This window comes from Natator depressus, chromosome 25, assembly GCF_965152275.1.
Source record: "Natator depressus isolate rNatDep1 chromosome 25, rNatDep2.hap1, whole genome shotgun sequence".
Taxonomy (NCBI): Eukaryota; Metazoa; Chordata; order Testudines; family Cheloniidae; genus Natator; species Natator depressus.
Window position 1 is genome coordinate 8,429,802 of NC_134258.1, and position 21,796 is coordinate 8,451,597.

A 21,796-nucleotide genomic window follows, 5' to 3' on the forward strand; every position below is an offset into this window, starting at 1 on the left:
GGTGAAGCCAGGAATTGAACCCGGCCCTCCTGAGTCTCAGGCTAGTCCCTCGCCCGCAACACCACTTTGTCTTGTAAGGCTTGAGATTGCTAATCAGAGGGGATGCCTAGTTCTAAGACTTACTGCCCTATTCTTTCCTTAGGGCCCGTTGCAACCAGGCTGGTGCCATCATGGTAGTGTCAGTGTGAGTCAGGGCTAAGGGATGTGCTGGCCTGACGCATGTTATGTATATCCGTTCGTATATCGCTCATGAACGTGCTAACCTGGCCCCCCATGTCAGCGCTGCACATACTCACCGGGAGCGTGTGTCAATGCACCGTGCGGTGTGCCACGGCTGGAGTCTTGCTTTGCTAATTCTCTCCCCTTTGGCTTTATAGGTGGGGGAGCCAACGAGTTATTGTGTAAGGGTTGGTGGCATTTGGCTGAGCACTAGACATCAGCCGTCGTGTTTTGCAAAGAATGGGCCAGATTCACTGGTGACCTACATGGGGGTGAGTTTCACCACTAGGGCCTGATTCTTAGTTACTCAGCTCCTATGCTTGGGGTGGGGGTTAAAGGTGATATCAGGCCATCTTTGTACACCCTGTATTCTAGGACCAAGAAGGGGCCTGCCCGGGCCTGGTGTAGTTAGAGCAGCCCTCAGGCTTAGTGATCACCTTAGTTGATCCTCCACGGCACTTCCTGGGACTGGTGAGACTCCATTGATCCACACCGCTCCTCCCGGGGAGGTGCTCCCTCGGCCTTCCCCTCTCTACAAATAGCTGCAAAGGCGTCCCCGGTCTAGGGAGAAAGGCTGGCCCAGTGGTTAGGGTGCCAGCCTCAGTCTTGAGAGACCAGGGTCCAAGTCCCTGATCCGCCCTAGGCTCCCACTGAGACTGGCTTCGCCTCTCGCTGCTCCGGTTCCCCATCTCTACCATGGGGGTAACAGCACTGCCCTGCCCGACAGGTGTGTATGGGGGGGATTGTGAGGCGCTCAGTTACTTTGGTGATGGGGGACTATCTATGCGCTCGGGACAGCGTGGGGTGTGGGGCAGAACAGGTGTGTGAAATTGCTTTTGCTCTCCCAGCCCTGCCCCCTCCCCCCCCGCTACCCTGTCTCTGCCTTCTGCAGGTGAGGGAGATGGGGGATTGGTTCGAAGGGCTGTGAAGGGGGGAGCAGGGTGTAAAATGAAGGGCATCGGTTGGAGCTGAGATGAAATTGGCTGGGGGCTGGGAACTCAGTTGGAAAAGGTGTGGCAGGGTGGGGGAAGGTAGAAATGTCACCAGCTCCCTTGATGTTTGGGTGGCTTTTAAAGGGTCCTTGTTGGTTTCGGCCTCCCGCTGAAATTTTGCCCTTAGCCAAAATGGCCGCCATCGCGCCTTCATGTCAACAGGCCTGAAGCCAGAGGCTGCCCTCAGCACGATGGCCTCTGTAGCCCCTTAACTTTGGTAAGCAGAAGTGAGGCTGACCCCGGTAACGGTGGCTACCATCTCCCCGTAGTGCCGACAGGTGGGAAGTCAGGCGGCCCTCAGGCAAGGTGGTGCCGTCATCCCTGTGTGAGGCTCTGGCAGAGGAAAGGCAGATGCAGAGACTGGCCCTGCGGGCAGCAGGGAGACTGCGGGTGTGGAGCTAGGTAGGAAACATCAATTTGAGGAATGTGGGGGGCACGAAGCAGACTAAGAGCGTGTGGGGGAGGGAACATGGGGGATAAGAGAGCAAAGGGGGAGGAACTTTGGGGCAGGAGATTGTTGTGGGCACAGGGGAAATGAGACTGGGGCAGCTGCCTGCCCCATCCCAGCCCCAAGGAGACAGGAGGGCGGAATCCGAGACCCCTCCTTCTTATGTGCGCATTTCAGGGTGATTAGGCCGGCCGGGCGGTTGAGCTTTGGTCCATCCTTAGCCTGATGAATCTCCTGGATGTTGTGGGGAACCAAGCACCCGCTGGCTGAGCTCTCCGAGCTAAGCAGGAGCGAGCTAGAGGAGAACGTGAATGGGCCACCTCCCCTGGACACCCCTGTGCTGGAGGAAGTGCGGCTGCTGCTAACTCAGTGGGTGACGCCCTTCTCTGGAAGTCATGACCGTGTCAATGCCCCAGGTTCACATCAAGATGTCCATGGGTACGGCTGCTGCTCTGAGAGCTCATGGCCCATGGAAGCAGAGAAGGGAGGTCGTTAATCTTGCTGTCCTGGCCAAATTCCAGAACCTTCTAAAAAATAAATGCTCTCCGTGATCTTGCTTAGTTATGGTATTCGTCACTTCCAGTCCCAAACCGGTGGTGGGGAGTTGTTGGGTTCCAGGCCAGTGGTGGCTGCAGGTCTGAGATCGCAGCATGTCCACATTTGAAGTCAAGTTTCATGGTGAGACCAGGATGCTCGCTCTTAAAAGGCAGAGCTTCTCCAGTGAGAGCCAACTACTTACCCTTCCATCTTCTTTGGTGAAATAACCGACCATAACTCATTCCAGGAGCATTACCGTTTAGGAATAGAACTGTGCCAAGTACAAATGTGTAAGGTAAGGGCGCTGGAGAGAGAATTAGTTAGGTGTTCCATTAATTGCAATGACCAGGAAGCCAGCTAACTAGCACCAACTGTCTTAGCTTGGAAGAGATCTGGGATGTGTGGAAGACAAAGCCATCCATTTATTGGATATTGCTATTTAACTCGGGGGGGGGGGGGTGTCACATTTGGGGTGTATCCACGAGGGCTAGAGTAAAACCGAAGATCCTAGTAGAGGGTTAGGGTTAGGTCTCTGTCCGCTCAAAGGGTTTGGTTGGTCTGACCGTGGAAACTGACTAGCTAGTCATCTTTGCAGTCCTGTGGCTCGTAGTGTTTCAGGACTTTCAATATATCCTTCTCCTCTGTCTCCAGCAGCTCCCCTTCAAGGGAAACCAAGGATTCCACAAGCCACGTGACGGGAGGGTTCTGCAACAAAAAATCCGTCACTTCATCCAAGGCCTCCCAAGCTTTGGCCACCTTCTCCCGGCTCTGGTTTAGGACGTTGCCGGGCAAGTCCTGGAAGGCGTTGGCGGAGGAGAAGTACCTATGCAGCTCCGCCATGTTCTGATGCACCTGCTGCATCTTTTCCTGGAGATGTGTGGGGAGGCCTCTGACGTTGGATAAGAGGTTCAGGTACGTAGCTTGCAGCTGCTGCGTCAGGCTACGGGACATGGCCAAGGTCTTGGATTCCACCTGCCGTGAGACAGCAAAGGAAGAGTTAGTGACGTGAGGCTTGCCTGGACGCTGCGGTCGCTGGCTTTCGACCCTGTTTCTAGTGAAGGTACCTCTAGCTGCATGGAGCCGCTGCCCTGGCTGCCGCTGGCGGGGGAGTTGTGATCTGTGCTGTTGCTGGCTTGGGAGCCGCTGTCCTTGCTGCCCCCTGGTTCGCTCCGGAGGCCTCCTTCCTGCTTCTGGCTCCACTGGCCCCACATACTGCGCAGCGTCTCCTGGTTGCTACGAAGCTGCTTCTCCTGCTGGACGTGTTCAATCTGCAGGGTGGAGAAAGCACCGCGGAGTCAGCTGGGCCCAGTGAGCTGACCAAGAGCGGAGAGGGAGGCTGGACGGGGAGGGGCGAGCGAGTGTCCCCGCTAACCGCGATCTGGCGGAGTCCGAGGCCGAGGAGAGGGCCGGGCGTGTTCTTACCAGGTTGATAGTCTGGTGGAGCTGAGCGAGGTTCTCGTGGGTGTTCTGCCTGGTCTGTCTCAGCTTATTCAGGATCAGCATGAAGGCCCGGTTCCGCAGGCTGGTGGACAGGGACCCCAGCCGCACAAAGCAGCCCTTCGTGCGGTGCTCTGCTGCGGAGACGTCCAGCCCCTCCATTGTGAGTGCATCTGGAGAGAGAGAGAGAGGTGGACACCACATTAAGGAGGAGGCGGGAACTATGGTCCGGAGCCTCACAGGTATTTATGTACTTAAGTGCCATTGATCTCAATGGAAGTTTGGAGCCCAAATACTGTCCCTTGGAGGATCTGGGTCTATACAACTTCCTAGGAGGTAAATAGGAAGCCTCAGGAAACTTGTTTAATGAGTTCTTTGGGGAAGCAGGTCCAGAGACCACCTGCTGCAGGAGTGGCAGGTGCAAGGGGTGACACCTAGTGCAGGTGCGGGGGTACATTGGGAGCGGGGAGGTGCTGAGATCTGGGGGACTCAATCCTTTTAGAACACCCCTGAGAAGAGCGGTGCTTCGGGCAGCTTCTCACCTAGCTCCTTCTCCGTCAGGGGCAGGTACCGATTCATCAGCTCTTCTGACTTGTCCAGCGCTCTGTCCACGCTGCGGAGGAAGAGCTGACCCACTTTAGAGCTCATGAGGCTGCGTAGGCTGTTGGTCATGGCGGCTCGGGGGCCACCCCACATGTGGGGATGGCTCGAATCGCTGGCCCGGGCCGCCTTGGGGCCACTGCTGGGCCCTGCGCCCCTTGCTCTGCCCACCGTGCTGGCTGCTGCCAGCATAACGTCTGTCTCTTTGAAAGAGACCGGCTCTGTTGTCTCTGTCACCACCTGGAAGCAGGAGTAGCTGGGGTCAGGGAGAGAGACCTGGCAGTGACTCAGAGGAGCGAGAGGGCAGCGGGTCAGGAGGGCAAGTTCCCCCTGCTAATCCTGGAGAGGCCTTCACACCAAGACACTAACAACCCTTCTGGCTAGGCAAGGGGGGCTCCCGCTGCTGCCTCCATGTCTGAGTTCCCCCGACTGACCGGTGTAAGCTTCCTTCCTTGCTCTGCCACTGACTCCCTGTGTGACCTTGGGCAAGTCACTTAGCCTGCCTATGCCTCCGTTCCCCATCTGTACAATGGGGTAACAGCCCTGCCTCGGGGCGGGGGTTGGATAAAGAGTGTGAGGTGCTCAGAGACTTGGGAAAAGGAGGCCACGTAAGTACCAGACGGGCAGCTCTTCCCAGCAGTCGGTGTTCTAGCATTACCATAGCAATCGGTGTTTGGCCATCCCGACGGCAGGTCGCCCGATGGCAGGTCGCCCGACCAGTCCCCCGCGCCTGGGCTGGGTTCGTCTCTCAGTGGGAGATGCCCTTCCCAGGAAGACTGCGGAGGCAGACATGGTTACCTGTGTGCGTGGCTGCGGAGGGGCTGGCAGCTTCCCTTTATCCAGCCCGGTGCTCCTGGTCTCCTTGGCTGGCCCAGCTGTTGGGACAGACAGCAGGGTGGTTGGTTAACGAGCCGTTGTGGAGCGCTGGGCAGCCGCCGAGGGAGCGGGCACAGGCTGCGGGGCAGCATCTGCGTGTGGCACCTTCTGTGCTTTAAATGACGATCAAGCCACACGTAGCACTTGCCTAGAGCTTTTCACCCGCCCCCCCCCCCCCCCCGGCTCAGTGTATCCCCTGCAGATGGGCCAGCGTCACCCTCCCCTTCCCGGTTCCCCTTCCCTGGGGCTTGGCTTGACTTTCTGGGGCAAGACAGCTGCGTTCCAGCCCTGCCTCCGACTCCCCAGCTTGTGATCTCTCTGCTGCATCACATGGGCGCTTCTAGGAAGCTCCCAAAGGGAGTGTGAATACCCTGCAAGATCTGGAATTTCCGCTGCCCAAACAGCCGTTCCCCAGGGAGTGGGGCTGAGCCCCTGTCCATGACAGAGTGTGATAGGCGAACAGAGAGCGTCCCCATCAGACCCGGGCAGGAGACATATGCATGCTGGCTGTCCTCGAGCCAGCATGCTAATAACAGCTGCATGGCCGGACTAGCCGTCCCAAGGATGCTCCTAGGGTTGTAACCGGGAGTGTGCACAGGGCAGCTCCTCTGTCCTGCCGCCAGTGCAGCCCTGGCTCTGCTGATGTTTTTAGTGGGCTGGTTCCATCAGATCTACCCGCGCCGGGAATGATGCTTCCACGCCCCTAGAGAGCAGAGACTGGTCTTCTACATGAAGACCAGCAACGGCCCTGATTCCTGGGAGCTTAGGGTGCAAGAACACTTGAGGCAAAGGACCAAAACCAGTCCGGCTTCTCCCAGCGGCTGCAGGCTCCAGCTTCATTCTCAGGTTCCCCTCCTCCTCCCCAAGCTCTGGCCACCGACCCACGACTCACTCTGAGATCCCCGTTCAGCCGGAGTCAGCGCTGCAGCGGTGCCAGGCTCTGCTTCTTTCTCTGCCACCTTGCAGGTGGATTCGGTGATGGAGCAGCTGTCTTGCATGGAGGTAGCAGGGGCCAGCTCGTAAACTGGGGTGACCAAGGGCATGCTGACCACCCTGTTCACTGCAAACTAAACCAAGGAGAATAGCCACCGGGGTGGGAGTTAAGGAAATTGGATTGGCTTGTACCAGCTCCCATTCCCACCCAGGGGAACGGCCCTGGGCTTTCTGACCCTGCGACACTGCTGGGAGTCTGAACTTTCTGAGTCAGGGCATTGTACGGGGAGAGCGAAAGGCCCTTCCCGCTGCACTGTGTCTGGGTGTGTGAATGGGCTCTCCCTTCTCTAAGCCAGCGGGGTGCCTTGGGCAGCTGCCCATCCCCACGGTGGGCCATGCATTGGTGAAATCTCCTTCCCAAGACAAAGAGCCCGGGGCCTTGTCTCTCGGGCACCAGGTCCCAGCCACTGCCCTGAGGCAGACAGCTAGCACTTGAACTGTGGGCACAGTGTGTTTCGTTAGGTACAAGGGATCTCACCCCTAAATCCCCCCCGCATCGATCTCCATTCACAGGCTCAGTGTGGCACTGTCAGGATGCCCAGGATCTACCTACCTGCTGTTCCCTGTTTTCTAGTGAAGCCGTCTTCAGTCCAGTGTCGGAAGAAGCTGCCTTCAGTCCATTTTCACTGGCTGGCAAAGTGACATCCACACTTGCTGATGGGACAGAATGGGGAAAATAAGGCAGGTCAGGGAAAAAGTTGCCCAGACTAGCTAGAAAGCAGAACAGGGTCCTGTTGCGCTAGGGGCTGTACATCCACCGTGAGAGACAGTCCCTGCCCCCAGAGGGTTTACGGTTTAAATAGAGCAGACAGGTGAAGAGGGAGGAGAAAGCAGGAGTATCATCAGATGAGCAAACTGAGGCAGGCCGAGAGTTAGCGACTTGCCCAAGGTTGGGCACCATCGGTGGCGGAGGCAGGAATAGAAGCCAGGTCTCTTGAGTCACACTTAACCACAAGACCAACCGTCCCTTTGTGGGTAACAGCCGCCACAGGTGTTGTGCAAAGAGAACTGTGGGGGGGGAAGGCTAGGTTAAGGCCACGGCTCCGGGATGAAGGCATTGCTGTAACACCGGCATGTAAACGCAGCCTCTGCCCTGGCAGGGGTTTCTCCATACGCGTAGGATGGGCCAGAGCTCTGAGGGGTGCAGAGCATTCTCCCTCTCGGGTGCTTGGCTGACTGGTGCTCGCACACAGGCGTAACCGATGGCCGTCTGGGGGGTCAGGAAGGAGTTTTTCCTCAGGTCAGTTTAGCAGGGGCCTTGCAGGGTTTTCACCTTCCTCTGCAACGTGGGGGTGCAGGTTATGTGCCAGGATAAGGGCACAGGGGCACCTTGGTCGCGCCTGTTCTCTGCCTGTCACGTCATAGTCTAGGCTGGGGCCGGCAACCTATGGCACGCGTGCCAAAGACAGCAGGCGAGCCAGTTTTTAATGGCACGCTGCTGTCTGCCGGGGACCCCGGGCAGACAGCAGCGTGCCACTAAAAATCCTGCCCGGCCTGGCCTGATCTTCTCCACCCCCCCGCCCACCGCTCTCTCCTTGCAGGGCAGGCAAGCTTCCCCCTCCCCCCGCCTCTTCCCCCGGGGTGCTGGGGTCCTGCCCCTCCTCCTCTCCCTCCCTGCGGCCGATCAGCTGGCGGCCCTTGCTACGGAGCGGGGAGAGGGAAAAGCGGGGCTGCAGCGCGCTCTCTGCTCCGGGGACCTTGGGGAAGGGGGTGGAATCGGCATATCCCCTCCAGCCCCCTGCCGTGAGCTGCTCATGACCCCTGAACCCCCGCATACCGCCCAGCCCTCTGCCCTGACCCCTGCACCCCCTCACACACCCCCAGCCCTCTGCCCTGACCCCTGAACCCCCCCACACCGCTCTGCCCTGACCCTGAACCCCCCATGCCGCCCAGCCCTCTGCCCTGAACCCCCTCACACGCCCCCAGCCCTCTACCCTCACTCCTGAACCCCCCACACCGCCCAGCCCTCTGCTCTGACCTCTGCACCCCCCTCAAAAACCCCCAGCCCTCTGCCCTGACCCCTGCACCCCCCCACAACCCCAGCCCTGACTCCGGCACCCCCCACAAATACCCAGCCCCCCCCCAGCCCTGACTCCTGCACCCTCCTCACACACCCCCAGCCCTCTGCCCTGACTCCTGCACCACCCACACATACCCAGCCCCCCCACACCCCATGCCCTGATTCTTGCACCCCCCACATTCCCGCCCCCACCCTGAGCACCAAACGGGAGCTCCTGCACACACCCCCGCCCACATTCCCACCTGCACCCCTCGCACCAAATGGGAGCTGCCCAGGTAAGCGCTCCACACCCAAACCTCCTGCCCCAACCCTGAGCCCCCTCCCTCATTCTAGCTCCTGGCCAGACCTGCTCCTTCACCCCCAGCCCTGTGCTCAGCGCACTCCCACCCTCAGCTCAGTGCAGAGAGAGGAAGAGAATGGGCTAGAACCAGGGAGAAGGTAGGTACCCACTCTATGTGGGCAGGGCCGGGACCCCAGACCAGCAGCGGGGCTGAGCGGGGCCGGCAGCCGGGACCCTGGCTGGCAGGAGCCGGCAGTGGACTGAGCCGCTCAGCCCGCTGCTGGTCTGGGGTCCCAGCCGCTGGCCCCGCTCAGCCTGCTGCTGGTCTGGGGTTCTGGCTGCCGACCCCTTGCCAGCCGGGGTCCCGGCCGCCAGCCCCGCTCAGCCCCCTGCCGGTCTGGGGTTCTGGCTGCCGGCCCCTTGCCAGCCGGCCTAGGTGAATGGAACCCCAGACCGGCAGCGGGCTGAGCGGGCCGACGGCGTAAGATCAGCATTTTAATTTAATTTTAAATGACGCTTCTTAAACATTTTGAAAACCTGGTTTACATACAATAGTGTAGTTATATAATAAATAGACTTATAGCCCGCGAAACCTTAAATTAAAGTGAATCAATGAACACTCGGCACGCCAGTTCTGAAAGGTTGCCGACCCCTGGGCTAGGCTCTGCTGGGCTGGAACGTTTTGGTCTCACGGTGGCTGGAGGGTTTAGGGTGTGGGGCGGGGTTGACGGCCTGCGCTATACAGGAGGTCAGACGAAATGAGCGGGTGGCCCCTTGGGCTTTGAACTCTGCCAGATGGACGGTGCTAGAGAAGTTGGTGCTGCAGAGGGCTCCTAGCTGGGCCTTTGCCTGGGTCTTCCCACTGCTCTCAAGAGACGCTCCTCCCCACCGTTACGCAGCCCAGGGAAAACACAGCTTCCTGGCGGTCAGCTCATGCTCACTCCTACTGCTAATTAGCAAATGTTAATTTATGGCAGAAAAGTGTATTGCACACGTGCATGAAACAGTGAGAAGAGGCTGCGTCTGCTCGGTGTCTCCTAGGTCATCGGCAGCAGGTGGGTGAGCCCGACTGGAGCTGAGAAGGCCAATCGTTAGGGGAAGTTTTAGGGCCAAGGACATTAACTTGCTCCCTAGAGCAGCGAGAAGGGGGGAAGTCAATGGAGATTTGGCAGCAGAAGACAGTTCAGTTCAGGAGACCAGTTCATGCCAGACTCTTTGTAATCAGAGTGTCAACTTTGCCTTCGAAAAATCATTTCTACTCACACTCAGCCATGGTCTCTGCTCATCTGGCCAGGGGCTGGAAAGGCCTGCTCCGGCCAGGGGCTGGAAAGGCCTGCTCCAGCCCCGAGCCCAGTGGGGCTGCTGTCCAGCAGGTACCTAGGCCCTGATAGGAATCCACCCAGCTCCAAGGCAGTGGCTTGCATCATGCTATTGAGTCATTATGACATGTCATGACTCATCACAATGACAGACTGTCACTGCTCCAGCCTCTCCTGGCCCTTTCAGGGAAGGGGAGGAAACCAGAGGCAGTGCCCCCCTTTGCTCCCCTCCCCAGAATGCAGAGGTCAGCACGCTCCTGCTTTGGGCAGACCTCCAGTGGACACACCTCCTGCTACTAAGCACACTGAGCCGCAAATGCAGTGGACGGGGCGTGAGCAGCATCCAGGAAGCTAGAACGAGAGCTGCCTGGCAAACCACCGTCCCATCGCCTGAAAACATGGGGCAGGGGTGTTGAAATTCACTTTCATTCCAGTGCACATCACCACTGAAATTTTCTGACAATAAATAAATCCAAGAACTTCCCCCTGCCCCATGACAGCAGTAGCCCAGTGGCTGGAGCTCTCAGCTGGGGGCTAGGAGACCCAGCTTCCAGTCCTTGCTCCAGACTGGGCAGAGCAGAGCCTTGAACCTTGTTATCCCATATTTCCAGCTAGACGAGTCAGCCTCATGCTCTGGCCCTATGAACTCTTATATGTGCCAAGTGAGACAGCTCCACCAGGAGATGCTGAGTGGAAGGCTGCTCCCCCCACACTCCCCCATGTTGGGATTCCCTCCGTGCTCTCTTTCCACTTGGCTTCCCAAGAACTCAGGTATTGTTGGCATACAGCTGTGCTACACTGAGTTGATCAGACTCAGACACGGGGGTTGAGGGATGGCAGCAGGGTACATCATAACTCCCAAGTTACAGCGAAACCTTCTCCCTTTATACACAGCTCATTGCATTGACTATACCTTGCACATTTTTGGCTGGGTTACTTTGGAGGAAGCAATCCCTGCACAGCACAGGCTTTCCACCACAGTTTGACTTCCCCGTTACCTCCTCTCCACATTCCTAACTTCCTTTTTTATCTCATTCACAGTGAATAGTTCACTGTGTGTTCTCCCTCTTATCTTAGCTGGCTCAGACATTGTGTCATCTTAGCCTACGGACCCATTTACTTCTCTTATTGAGCACAAACATTCTGTTTGCAACCTGATGATTCATTTACATCCCCAATTCTAGCCTCCAAAGAACGAGACCTCCCTGGTTGTGATGTGCTGAATAGTGGCTGGTCCACTGCAGATGTGAGAGTCTAGCTGGAGGAACACAAAGGTATGTTACATTAGCTGCCTTAACACCTCCGTTCCTTGCTTTTGCAGTAGCTATGCTGTGTGCAGTGATCTTCGCTCACTCACCCTAGCGATTTGGGGTATTCCTTTCCCAGTTCTTGATTAAGAAAGTACCTTCAACCCAGCCAGGGCTGCTTTCTTGCAGGAGGAGGCTCTTTGCGAAAACACCCAGATGCCTGGCAGAGCAGCTTGTTAAAGGCATTTTTGTTTGGCGAGCACCTAGCAGAACAGGCTAGGTGTGGACCAGAACCTCAGGTGTGGACCAAGACTCCAAGCGTTATGCAGTACAAATACGAAAGAGGAGCAGCTGCAGGGGTGGTAGACAGCGCTTTCGCTCAGCGAAGGCAGCTCAGGAGCAGCCAAATCCTTTAATCAGCCACACGAGCTATTTGCCCAAGGTGGTGGTGGTGATGGTCACCCCAGAGACTGTTCAGGGCATCTGCTCTTTGATAAGCCTGCAGCTACTCCAGAAAGGACCCTAAGTCATCATGAGCCTGTGTAGTTGCATCACAGTGCCACAAACCAGCACCTATTGCTACCGAGGTAATCTTGGTAATTATTAAACTTATGGCCCAGCCCCTGGGCCACATTCTGCTCTTCCACAAAGCACCAGCTGTTGCAGTGAAAATCCTGGTCTTTAGGGGCTGAGTTGTTCAGAGGCTCAGGCTAACTAGACCATGTCAGACAGGGCTTCTGCCCTCCTACCAACCACTGCTTCCTAGACGAGCCTAGAGAGCAGAAGCTGGGGTCTCCCTCAGCTAAACACTGGAAAGCTCTCGTGTGGAACAAAAACCAGAACTATATAATGGAGATCAAACTCCCTGCAGGCACCATTTGGTGTTGTCTAGGTAGTTAAGGCTAACAAGGGGTCTGGGAGATTGAGACTCCATGCGTCTTTGATTAACTACCTCACAGTGACTTTGAAAACCTCCCCCCCCCCCCCAAAAAAAATAATTCAGTCTAGATTCACATCCTATAGAAAGTTTAGAGGTAGATAGATGCTTTCATATAGAGAACAAGAGCGTGAACTCTTAAATGAGGCACTGCCATAGAGCCCTTACAGGCCACATACTTTAAAATTTCAACAGTAGAGAATTTGGTTGCCCGTGTAACCTTAGTTTGGCCAGGATACTTTCTAGGTGCTGGCTGTTTTTACGCCAGAGGATGTGTGCTCAAGCTCGTGAGAGGAAGATGAGCCAACGTGTGGACCATGAGGAAATCTTATTTTCATCCTCCAAGCTCCAGCCCACACACTAATTGTTACTTGTAATACCTATTGAATCTATCACAGTGGAGTTAATGTTGGTTGCCAGACAACAATGCCAGCAGCTGTGCTAAGGGACAGACCTCAGCAAGCTACAGCTGGCCAGCACTGGTCCCATGCCTCCTAACACCAGGGCAGTCTTTGCTACATCAGCAGTAACCCCTTTGCATCCCCCCTGCCCTCCCTCTCTAGAGGTCCTTTCCCCAATGTGGTTGTGTGCCCACCTCTTGTCAAGTGGGTGGTTGCATTAAACCTGAGCTTTAAATGCCTCCGGTTCAATAAAGATGCAGCCACTGCAGTCCCACTTGAGGGACTAAGTGAGGCCTAAGTTTTACATGGCCATCTGCACCCCAGATGGGCTGCTCCAGAGAGGGAGCACATCAGGGGAGCGCAGTAGTAAGGACAGAAGGCTGAATTTCAGGTTGCTAGATGTGGCCCAAATGCCCTTCCAGAGTTTGTTGCAAGGCCTGCTACGGGAAGGGGAAGGTAGTGTAAAGTTAGACAGCATTACCCCTGAGCAGAGATCTCTGGGGCAAGGGGAAACACAGGACAGGGAGACCAATGCTGACTGCAGATTACGGCCATTTCAAGAATCACCTCTGGGGTTTACCTCCATGGCTAAAGTTAGTTAGATGGCCTATGAGGAGCAGTGACAGCAACTCAACATGGCCTAGTTCATCTCAAGCACTGAGCAGCCCTCCAGCCATTGGCTTCCTCAAGGTGCTAATGAGGATAGACTCCTAGTCCCAAGAAGCTGGGGAGGTGATTGTTGGTAGGAGGGGAGAATCCACACCCTGCATCCTTGGAGGAAGGCCCTCACATGCACCAGCAATGCTGAGAACAGCTTCCCCCAGCAAGCTAGACATGCCAGGGAGGGAGAATGGTCATGGACCTTCATGCCTGAGCATCTCACTCAGAACAAAACAAGCAGAGGCCTCTTTCAATGCACATACAGCTTTATTGTGAGCAACAGGTTCTTACCCAATACAGGTGTCAGGGCCAGGGCACTTCATATTGGGCAGTAAGGGAATCCTACATGAGCCATTAGGATTAGTCCTAAAAGAGCACTGGTCTCTTATAACAAGAGAGTTTCCTTGATTGAGTGGAGAGACCCCAAACTAGTCAGCCTGACTTGGGTCAGTGGTTGTTGTTTGGCACTTAAGTGACCACTTCCTCCCCACACCGGGAGCAGCTTATATAACATTTACCTGGCTAAGCCACATTTGCTTGGGATCTAAAGTTAATGTTTCATATGAAACAGCCAGTTGGGTCATAAGATGGCAGCTCCCATGCCAAGGATTTAGCTCTTTACTAGGATTCTGGAGGATTTTCAGGCCACTAAATTAACACAACACATGCTAACCTCTGACTGCCCAGTGCTACCCACTTGAGTGAAGGGGTCTGTTTTAAGAGTCTAGAAGACAAGGCCAGGGTTTGGCTCTGGTGGCTAAATAGAAGTGGTCTAGGCTTCAGAGGTGCTGGGCACCCACAAGTCACTGACAGGGTGGTGAGAAATCAGATGCTCTGAAGACTCAGGCTGTTGCCTAGAGGTGGCAAACAAGGCACCCCAGCTTGAAAGCTGGGCCTTAGATCCCATTCTGGGGTCACTTGACTAATCAGAGGGAGTTAGTTTTGCTGGCAAGCCCGACTAAGCCACCCCCGTGAGATGCAGAATAGTTTCTCCTCCCCAAGTGTTTAGTGCAATAAGAACAGACCTAAGCAAGGCATGAGGGATGCCAGGATTGAGGCACTTGTATCAGAACAGCAAGTGCTGCTATCTAGCTAGAGAGCCAGGCTAGATGTGTGACAGGAAGTGACAAGTGGCATGAGTTACCATCCCAGATTGAAGACTCAAAGGGGCACTCTAAGCCCAGAGCTTCTTGGGGGTTTGGGTATCTGCAGGACACTACTCCATCTCTATTTCCTCCTGCTGCTTGCCTGATGGGGCAAAGGGTCCCACTAGCCAAGAAAGGGGGACATTATGCATCACATGATCCATCAGCTCATCCACCAGCTTGCGGGCCTTGGTCACTCGTTCACGGCTCTGGGCCAAGACACTTCCAGTCAAGTCATGGAAGGAGCTGGCAGTGGAGAATGAAGCATGTAGTTCTTGGACTTGGTGACGAACCAGTTGCGCCTTGTCCTGGAGGTCAGCAGGGAGGCCTTGCAGGCTGGACACCAGAGTCAGGCAGGTGGTCTGCAGTTGCTGGGTGAGGCTGCGGGACATGGCCAATGCCTGCTCCTCTACCTGCTGCAAACAGGGATCAAGTCAGAAGTCAGTTTAGACACTAGACTTCCCCCATGCCAAGTGGTTACTTGTAGACTGGAGTCACCCTCTCGTGACCTACCTCTAGCTGCACAGAGCCCATCTCCTTACTCTGACTTGGCTGCTTTTGGCTCCACTCCAACCACATCTGGTGCAGCTTCTCCTGGCCATCACGGAGCTTCTGATCAACACCCTGCTTGGCATGCTCGATCTGGAAGGGAAGAGACATCTGTCATCAGCAAGGGACCTTGCCATGTTGGCCACTTTCAATGGCTTGGCACAAACCAGGTTATAGGAGTGGCAGGAGGACTTCAGAGGAGTACAGGGGGTGTGTGCATGGCCCACAGCTGCATTCCTACCAGTTCTATGGTTTGGTGGAGCTGGGACAGAGCCTCTTGGGTGCTCCGCTGGGCATTCCTCAGCTTGCCCAGGGAGTGCTGGTAGGCTCGGTGGCGGAGCTTGGTGGACAGGGACCCCAGGCGCACAAAGTAACTCTGCTGCTGCCTCTGCTGCTCCACAGACGCCATTTCGAAGCCTTCCACAGAGGTGGCCAGCTTAGCTGGAGGCAGAGAGTGGAGGGTTAGTGATGCCAGGTGGAGGAGATGGCAAGGGCAGTATGGGATATGCCCTTACCTGCCTCTTGCTTGGTAACCTGCTTAGAGTAAAGTGTACTAAGCGGATGTAGCCCTGTGTCTATGGGGGTGGGACACCCTGTACCCCACGTTCACTTTTCTATAGTTGAATTATTTTGCCCAAAGTGTGCCTGAGGCATCATTTGTAAACAGCAGCATCCTGATGACTTGTGTCCTTTCTACTGTAGGATTGTCCCGGGACAGTTGTAATTCTAGGCAACACCCTATGAAGCAGTTTCCTCAGAGACTAACTCACATATCCAGCCTGCTCCCCTGGTGGGGAAAGCTGTACCAAGACATGGACCTCTGGTCATGGTTTGAGCCTCACGTACCCAGGAGGCTTTGAGCCCCATGTGGTGCAAATCCTCAGAGAGGGGAGAAAGGTAGAATAGGAGACCATGACCTCCAGAGCACTGCTCCACCTCCCATCTCTTCTGCTTAGGGCCTTCAGGAACTGGCTGATGACACCGAACTAAGGGGAGGGGGCCCAGGCTGGAAGGCATTCCCCCCCCCCCCAAATTTTGGGTTTCTTTTGTAATGAATTCTGACTTGTGCCTTGTCACCTGTCACCACTTGATCTATTGTATTGTTTCCTCTTCGCCATGGACAGCAGGCAGAGCCCCACTGAGGGGAGGCCAGCCCCTCCCCCTTCCACCCATCCCTATAGCTGGAGCCCCTGAGATCCCCTGCCCCTCTGCCATGGACAGAGGAGGGGGGGCTCATAGCTGTCCAGGTCAGCCACAGCTGCACCTCCCCCCCCCCCCCCCCCAGTGGCTTGGTGTGGGGAGGAAAGCAGCTTTTCCTTATGCCTCATGTGGGTCCTGAGGCAGTGGTATTTGCTACTCAGCTTCCTGGGTTCACCTGTAATCCCCCTGGACTCCAGGGAGTTTATGGATGAACCCAGGAAACTGAACAAATACCATGGCCTCAGCCACCCCAGAACCTGCATGGGGCATAAATACAGCCAAAACTACACCCTGAGTTGCAGGGTTTTGGGGGGTCTGGTGGCAGGGGAGACTGAGCCTCCCCTGGCCTATTATATCCTGGGCAGCAAGTCTTAGGGTGTTTGGATTAGAGTGGGGGGCAGGGAACGTTTTTGGGATAAGGATGATGCATCATTTCCCAGTGTTGGCATGGCAGATGATCTAGGAGCTTGCATGGTCCAGGAGAATACAGAGCAGGGCAAGATGCACATCTGGGGAACAAGGCTGGGCTGAGAACTTGCAGGTGTTGCCCTGTCTAGTTCACGAGGGGCCAGGAGAGCACTCCCATGTGTAGCTGGGGTGAACTTACAAGCTGAAGGCTGTGTGAGCAGACCAGGGGTGGCTGTTTTACACTGCCTGACTGCCAAAGGCACCACAGGCTAGAGATTCAGGAGACACTGCTGTTGAACAGGCCAGATTGGACCCTGGGATGGTCACAGGAGAACAACGCCCTAGAGGCAGCAAGTATCATCCTGGTTTCAGAGGCTGGGGTGGGGGTGTGTGGGGGGGGGCAGAGGCTCTGCTATGAAGGGATTTGCTGAAGGGCACCTGGCAGGCCTGGGGCAAAGTTCGGAATAGATTGGCTAGCCAAAGCCTACTCCAGTGGTCTAGCCCTTAGGCAACACTGCCCCAGCTGTATCTATTTGTGTTACACCTCTACATAAGGAGGAGAGGCCAAGAGATCCAGCAATTCACTCATCTCCCCGCCCCATTCTATTAGGGTCTGCAAGCCTCAGAGGCAGAGATGGTCTAGCCACCTGCTTAGATGGTCTCTTGGCCACAAGCCAGTCTCCTTTAGTGGTTCTCCATGCTCTACTCCATGGAGAGAGCACCCTGTATGGAACAGGGCTCCTGAGGCTTACAGGCATTGAGGGAGAGGCTGCTCTTCTCACCCCCAGCTATGCTTCCCACCTCACAACAGACACCATCTTCCAGGTAAGCTAGCAGGGTGCCCCAGGTACAGAGGTTGTGTTCGTTCTACTCTGGAGACTGCAGTAGTTTCTTCCAGGGCTTAATCAGGAGCCTTGAGGTCCTCACAGTTATCAGGAAACTAAATCCAGCCTTGTAGGCTGGATGGCTTCAACTGAAGCCATGAACCCAACTGCAGCTGGCATTAGCCAGACAGACCCAGCTTTTCTCTTCACCCCCCCTTGTCCATGCTACCTCCTTCCGTAGTGCACAGGAAGAGAGCAGCTGCTGCTTTCTTACCTAGTTCCTCATCTGTCATAGGAAGGTAGTGATCCACCAGCTCTTCTGACTTGCCCAGCACAGCACCCATGCCGCTCACCACCATCTGGCCCACTGCTGAGCCCATGACTGTGTTCACACCACTGGTCACTGCTGATCTGGTCAGCTCCACACTCCCCTGGACAGCCCCTTTGGTCATATCCACCATCCCAGTCATGGTGTTGCTCACTGCATCTTTGGCACCAGTCACTGTGGCAGTCACCAGGTCTTTGGTATTGGAGAGGATCTAGAGAGGTCAGATGAGACCTCAAGCCAGGGTTGGAATATTGCAGAGCAGGGGGGGTTTGCTTCCCTCCCCATTGTCCAAGAGGAAGACCCGAGGTTTGATCTCTACCCTTATTTTTAAGTCTTCCTTAAGGGCCCATCTAGATTAGACACATTTGCATTGTCCAAAACTACATCAGAGCAAGTTTACAGCAGTCATGCGGTGCTGATGGGACACTGGAAGGTTCGCACTAGGGTGTTCCATGGATGCAGAGATCTAACAGCAGGGGCATCAATTCAGAGTGGCCACGATACATCCCAGGAGCAAATGGATCACTTCTGCCCCACGCTGAGCTGCTGCAGTCACTAGTCAGCGAATCAAGCCACCTTCCCCCCCCCCCCAATAGCTCTGCTCCTTGTTCTGTCTTAGAGCTCATTGCTAAACTCTCCTGCTTGAGCTGAAGTCACTGCTCTCCCTGCCTTTACAACAGCTTTGAAGCAGAGAGGGGGTTACCTGGTCTGTTGGCTGTTGAAGGATTGGCAGCTTCTCCTCCAGCTTGTCCAGTCCCCTGCATGCGTACTCGTTTGCTGTGGAAACTTAAGAAAAAAACAGTTTAGCTTCTCATGTGAAGAGCCCCGGCCATTACACCAAGTTCTGGAAAGCTGGGAAAATGCAAGTTTATGAAGCAAGAGAACCTGATGCATGGGGCCTCTGAAGGGGGGGGCAAGACTTTGCTCAGTAGGTACAAGGGCAAGCTGATTTGCAACCACTTGGAATGGGCTGAGAACTGGACCAGCTCCATTATTCTACTTGGATGCTGTTGCTGCAGAGGCCTGGCAGATGCACGAATTCTACCAGTCAGCACAGCTCTGAGCCTAAGACACAGTACAAGGTTGTCCCACGCTATACTCCAAGCAATGTCCACAGAACCCTTGGGTGAAAGGGTCAACTTCCACCTCCATAAATGCTCCAGCTGGAGCTTTCAGTGGCCTGGGTTATGTTCCTCTATGGAAGAGGGAGGGGTTCCTTAGCCAGCCAATGGCTTCGGATGTGAAAAGCCAGACTCCTCCCTCTGGCAGGGCCGAAGGCTCTTTGCCCAACACCCTGGGAAGGAGGGCAGATCATGGTGCCCTTCACACCTCACTGGGCCATGCCGCCACCCCACACACAGTTACTCACTCTGCGGCTCGAGTTTGGTCAGGATTGGCTGGGCGCCGCTGACCGCGGCCGCAGTGATGGTCTTCATGCCTTTCTCTGCCACGTCGCAGACAGATTTGATGTACGGGTGGTTCTCTTTGGTGGAGGCATAGGCTGTGGAGACCATGTCGTAGGCGGAGCTGACCAAGGGCAGGTTGGCCACCCGGTTTGCTATGTTCTAGGTGAGAGAAGGCAGTAAGGTAAACAGGGTGCAGGCTACCATGCAGTCTCCCCTTCCAAGCAGGGTCATGGGCCCTGCTGTCAGTAGCTGGGGTCTGTCAGCTGATCTGGCCTAGAGGGAGTCATTCTCAGAGGGTCATCGACTCCCACCACTTCCAGCTTGCCAAGTGCTCCCCTCTCTACTGCCAGGAGCATTTAGACAGAGATCCAGCGTCCTATTACCAGGATTTGCCATATGTGAGACCAGGCCTAGTAAAGAACAAGCCCAGAAAGAAAAAAAATCTCTTCGAGAGCTCCAGGGCAGGTCTACACTTAATTAGTGCAGCAAGCAGCCGTGCCAAAGGAAAGACACTATGGGGACACAAGAGCTTCTGCCGTCGGCAGAGTTGCCATCGCCTCTTGTGGCAGTGGACTGTGTCAACAGCAGAAGGTCAACATCACGCTGTGTGCACATGGCATTAGGTAGGTGGAACGGCAGGGCTCAGGATTTCTCCCCACCCCCTTGAGCGACAGTTATAGCAAAGTTTAGAGTGTAGATCTGGCCTCATTGTACCCCTCCCAGCTCCAGAATCCCCACCCCGAAGCAGGAAGCCGACAAGCCCTAGATCAACAGGAGAAAGTAGCACCAATAAAACTGAAGTTGCTCTATCCTTAAGCCAATGCAAAATGTTCGTGGGCACATTTTCAGAGAGGGTTACTTTGGTTTACATGGAGTCAGTAGAGAATAATTTATATTAGGTGAAGGCACTCCTAGACCAAGGGAGGAGCCACATATGGCTTTGTGCTAGTTTAGCTACATTAGGTGTAAATGTAAACCAAAGTTATACCAGTGCAATACTGTTCGGAGAAGCCCCTCGCCTCCCGGTTTGTTCAGGTGAAGGGTTGAGAAGCTGCACTTAGCTTTCTTATTGCAGTCACCGCTGTGACTTCCTGGCTAAGGGGCCCAGCTCCAGTTTCCTAGCAGAGGCCAGTAGACCCACCACAAAGAGACCCTACGGCCCAAGCCCCCAGCATGTACCTACCTCCTGCTCCTCATCCTTCAGGGAAGCAGCACTGGGGTCATTAGAAGCCATGGCGGAATCTGGTGAAACTGATTAGAAGGGATATAGAAACTCACTAGTTAAGCCGCCAGCACTGAAGATAAGGCTTGAGTAAATGCTAGGGCCATAAAGAAGGCTCAGAGGCCAACAGCAAGAGCCTAGTTGCAGCCTCCTCTGGGGGTCATTCCATTGTGTTGGACCCTGGGAGGTTCAACAGCACAATGCATTGAGTAACATCCCTGCAGATCCCCTGGGCTGGAGGACGTGATTGCACTTACTCCTCAGACCTTCCAGTCTGGATTGCAAAACAAGCTGCCACCAAGGCCCCTGCTGCTATAAATAACAGTGGCCTTCGCCCCAGAGAAGCTCATTGCTTTTTTGATACCTCCTGCTTGGCTAGGATTGTGTCACCGTTTTCATTTTCAGTTGCCAGCTGCTAACTGGAGTCAGGGTCACTGCTCAGACCAGCACCAGGGGTAGTCAGTGGAGGACTGTTAGATTAATTCTCACACCATAACCCTCCATCCCCCATAAGGTGGGGGAGAAGCCAGCCCCCCCCCCCCCCCACACACACACACACCTCACAGCCATTTGATTGTGTTAGAGCAGTGTTCACAACAGCTGAGCAAGAGCTAAGCACCTTCCCCACTCCCATCTTCAGAGCTAAGCTGCAGAGAGCCATGAAGGGACTCAGTGCAGCCACTGGGGAAGGAAGCCACAAGGCCAGTCATTTAGTAGCATTACCAGCCTCCAATCATTCAAATAAGCCATGAGTCAGACTCCACAATCATGAGACACAATTGGCTCCAAACACAGCAGGCAAATGAATAGGAACTGCAGGGGAGTCTAGAGTCAAGTTTTCCCTCCTCTGGCTGGGACAAGAGAGTTAAAAACTGAAGGTCTCAAAGCTGAGACCCCAGAGCTGGAACACAAAAACCCCACATTAACTATTGAGTGAGTTGTGAGGTCACACTATTAGGAGGCAGTTTCTGTTACTTGGAGTAGTTTGCTTTGAACCCTCCTGGCAGGAAACACCTGTTACAGGGTGAAGGCGTTTAAAATGTGGAGTCTCACCTGTAGGCTTAAGCAGTTAGTGGGGAGAATCAACCCTCACCCTATACAGAAAAGGGCGTGGGGGACCCAGCACTTACAATAAATCTCTTCTGTGCCAGGCAGATCAATACAAGTCAGCTGCACAACCCAGCCAGTTACAGGCTAGTCTGTGAGTTTCCAGACAGCAGGTTAGTCCCTTAGTATCACTGAATTGCCAGGCAGTTTGCCTGGCACTGCAAGAAAAGTAGTAAGCTAAAGCAGTCAGAGTCCATTTGCCAAGCTCTTATCAGGGAGCAAACAAGCCTAGAGTTTGACACACTCAAATTATATTTAATTATAACTTGGAAAGCCACCCCCATAGACAGCCTAAGATCATTACAAGCCCTTACCTGTCTCTTCCACAACTCCAGAGCAGATGCAGCATAATGCCTCCTCCCTGCCTAGCCTTTATATACCAGTGCTGAGCCCCACCCAGCAGAGGAGGGGTAGCTCAGGGAGGCAACCAGCATCACCCACCCTGATTGAGGAAGGGCTGGCCTGGCATGTGGGTGGGGATCTCTAGCAAATTGCATTGGAACTGGATCCTCCTCGATCACATGTGAGTCCACTTAAGCCCAGGGTTGGAGACTTAAGTCCCGCCCTCCTTGGTCGCTGGGGGGGTGAAGAAGGATCAGACTTGGGTCTTTGGTGTAGAAAGTGAGCGTGTCATAACAGCT

General features: G+C 55.0%; 2 protein-coding genes across 4 annotated transcripts; both read right to left on the bottom strand.

Moving 5' to 3' along the window:
• Window positions 1–2,775: 2,775 nt before the first annotated feature.
• On the bottom strand, window positions 2,776–9,675 carry LOC141977975 (perilipin-3-like). The gene is made up of 8 exons (XM_074939811.1): window positions 9,666–9,675; window positions 6,656–6,813; window positions 6,002–6,176; window positions 5,032–5,108; window positions 4,176–4,473; window positions 3,619–3,806; window positions 3,261–3,464; window positions 2,776–3,168 (listed from the first exon to the last, which is right to left on the bottom strand). Exons 1-8 carry the CDS (start codon window positions 9,673–9,675, stop codon window positions 2,776–2,778), a joined length of 1,503 nt encoding a protein of 500 aa, XP_074795912.1.
• A 3,603-nt stretch (window positions 9,676–13,278) lies between these two features.
• Window positions 13,279–21,549, bottom strand: LOC141977738 (perilipin-3-like). Of its 3 annotated transcripts, none has more exons than XM_074939386.1 (7): window positions 21,470–21,549; window positions 18,790–18,985; window positions 18,124–18,206; window positions 17,367–17,631; window positions 14,902–15,101; window positions 14,625–14,753; window positions 13,279–14,527 (listed from the first exon to the last, which is right to left on the bottom strand). In XM_074939386.1, exons 2-7 carry the CDS (start codon window positions 18,932–18,934, stop codon window positions 14,183–14,185), a joined length of 1,167 nt encoding a protein of 388 aa, XP_074795487.1. In that variant the 5' UTR covers window positions 18,935–18,985; window positions 21,470–21,549; the 3' UTR covers window positions 13,279–14,182. The 3 variants fall into 3 exon arrangements, with proteins under 3 accessions (XP_074795487.1, XP_074795485.1, XP_074795486.1); XM_074939384.1 differs by lacking the exon at window positions 21,470–21,549 and adding an exon at window positions 20,010–20,206; XM_074939385.1 differs by lacking the exon at window positions 21,470–21,549 and adding an exon at window positions 20,010–20,206 and having other exon boundaries at window positions 13,279–14,520; window positions 14,621–14,753.
• Between the last annotated feature and the right edge of the window lie 247 nt (window positions 21,550–21,796).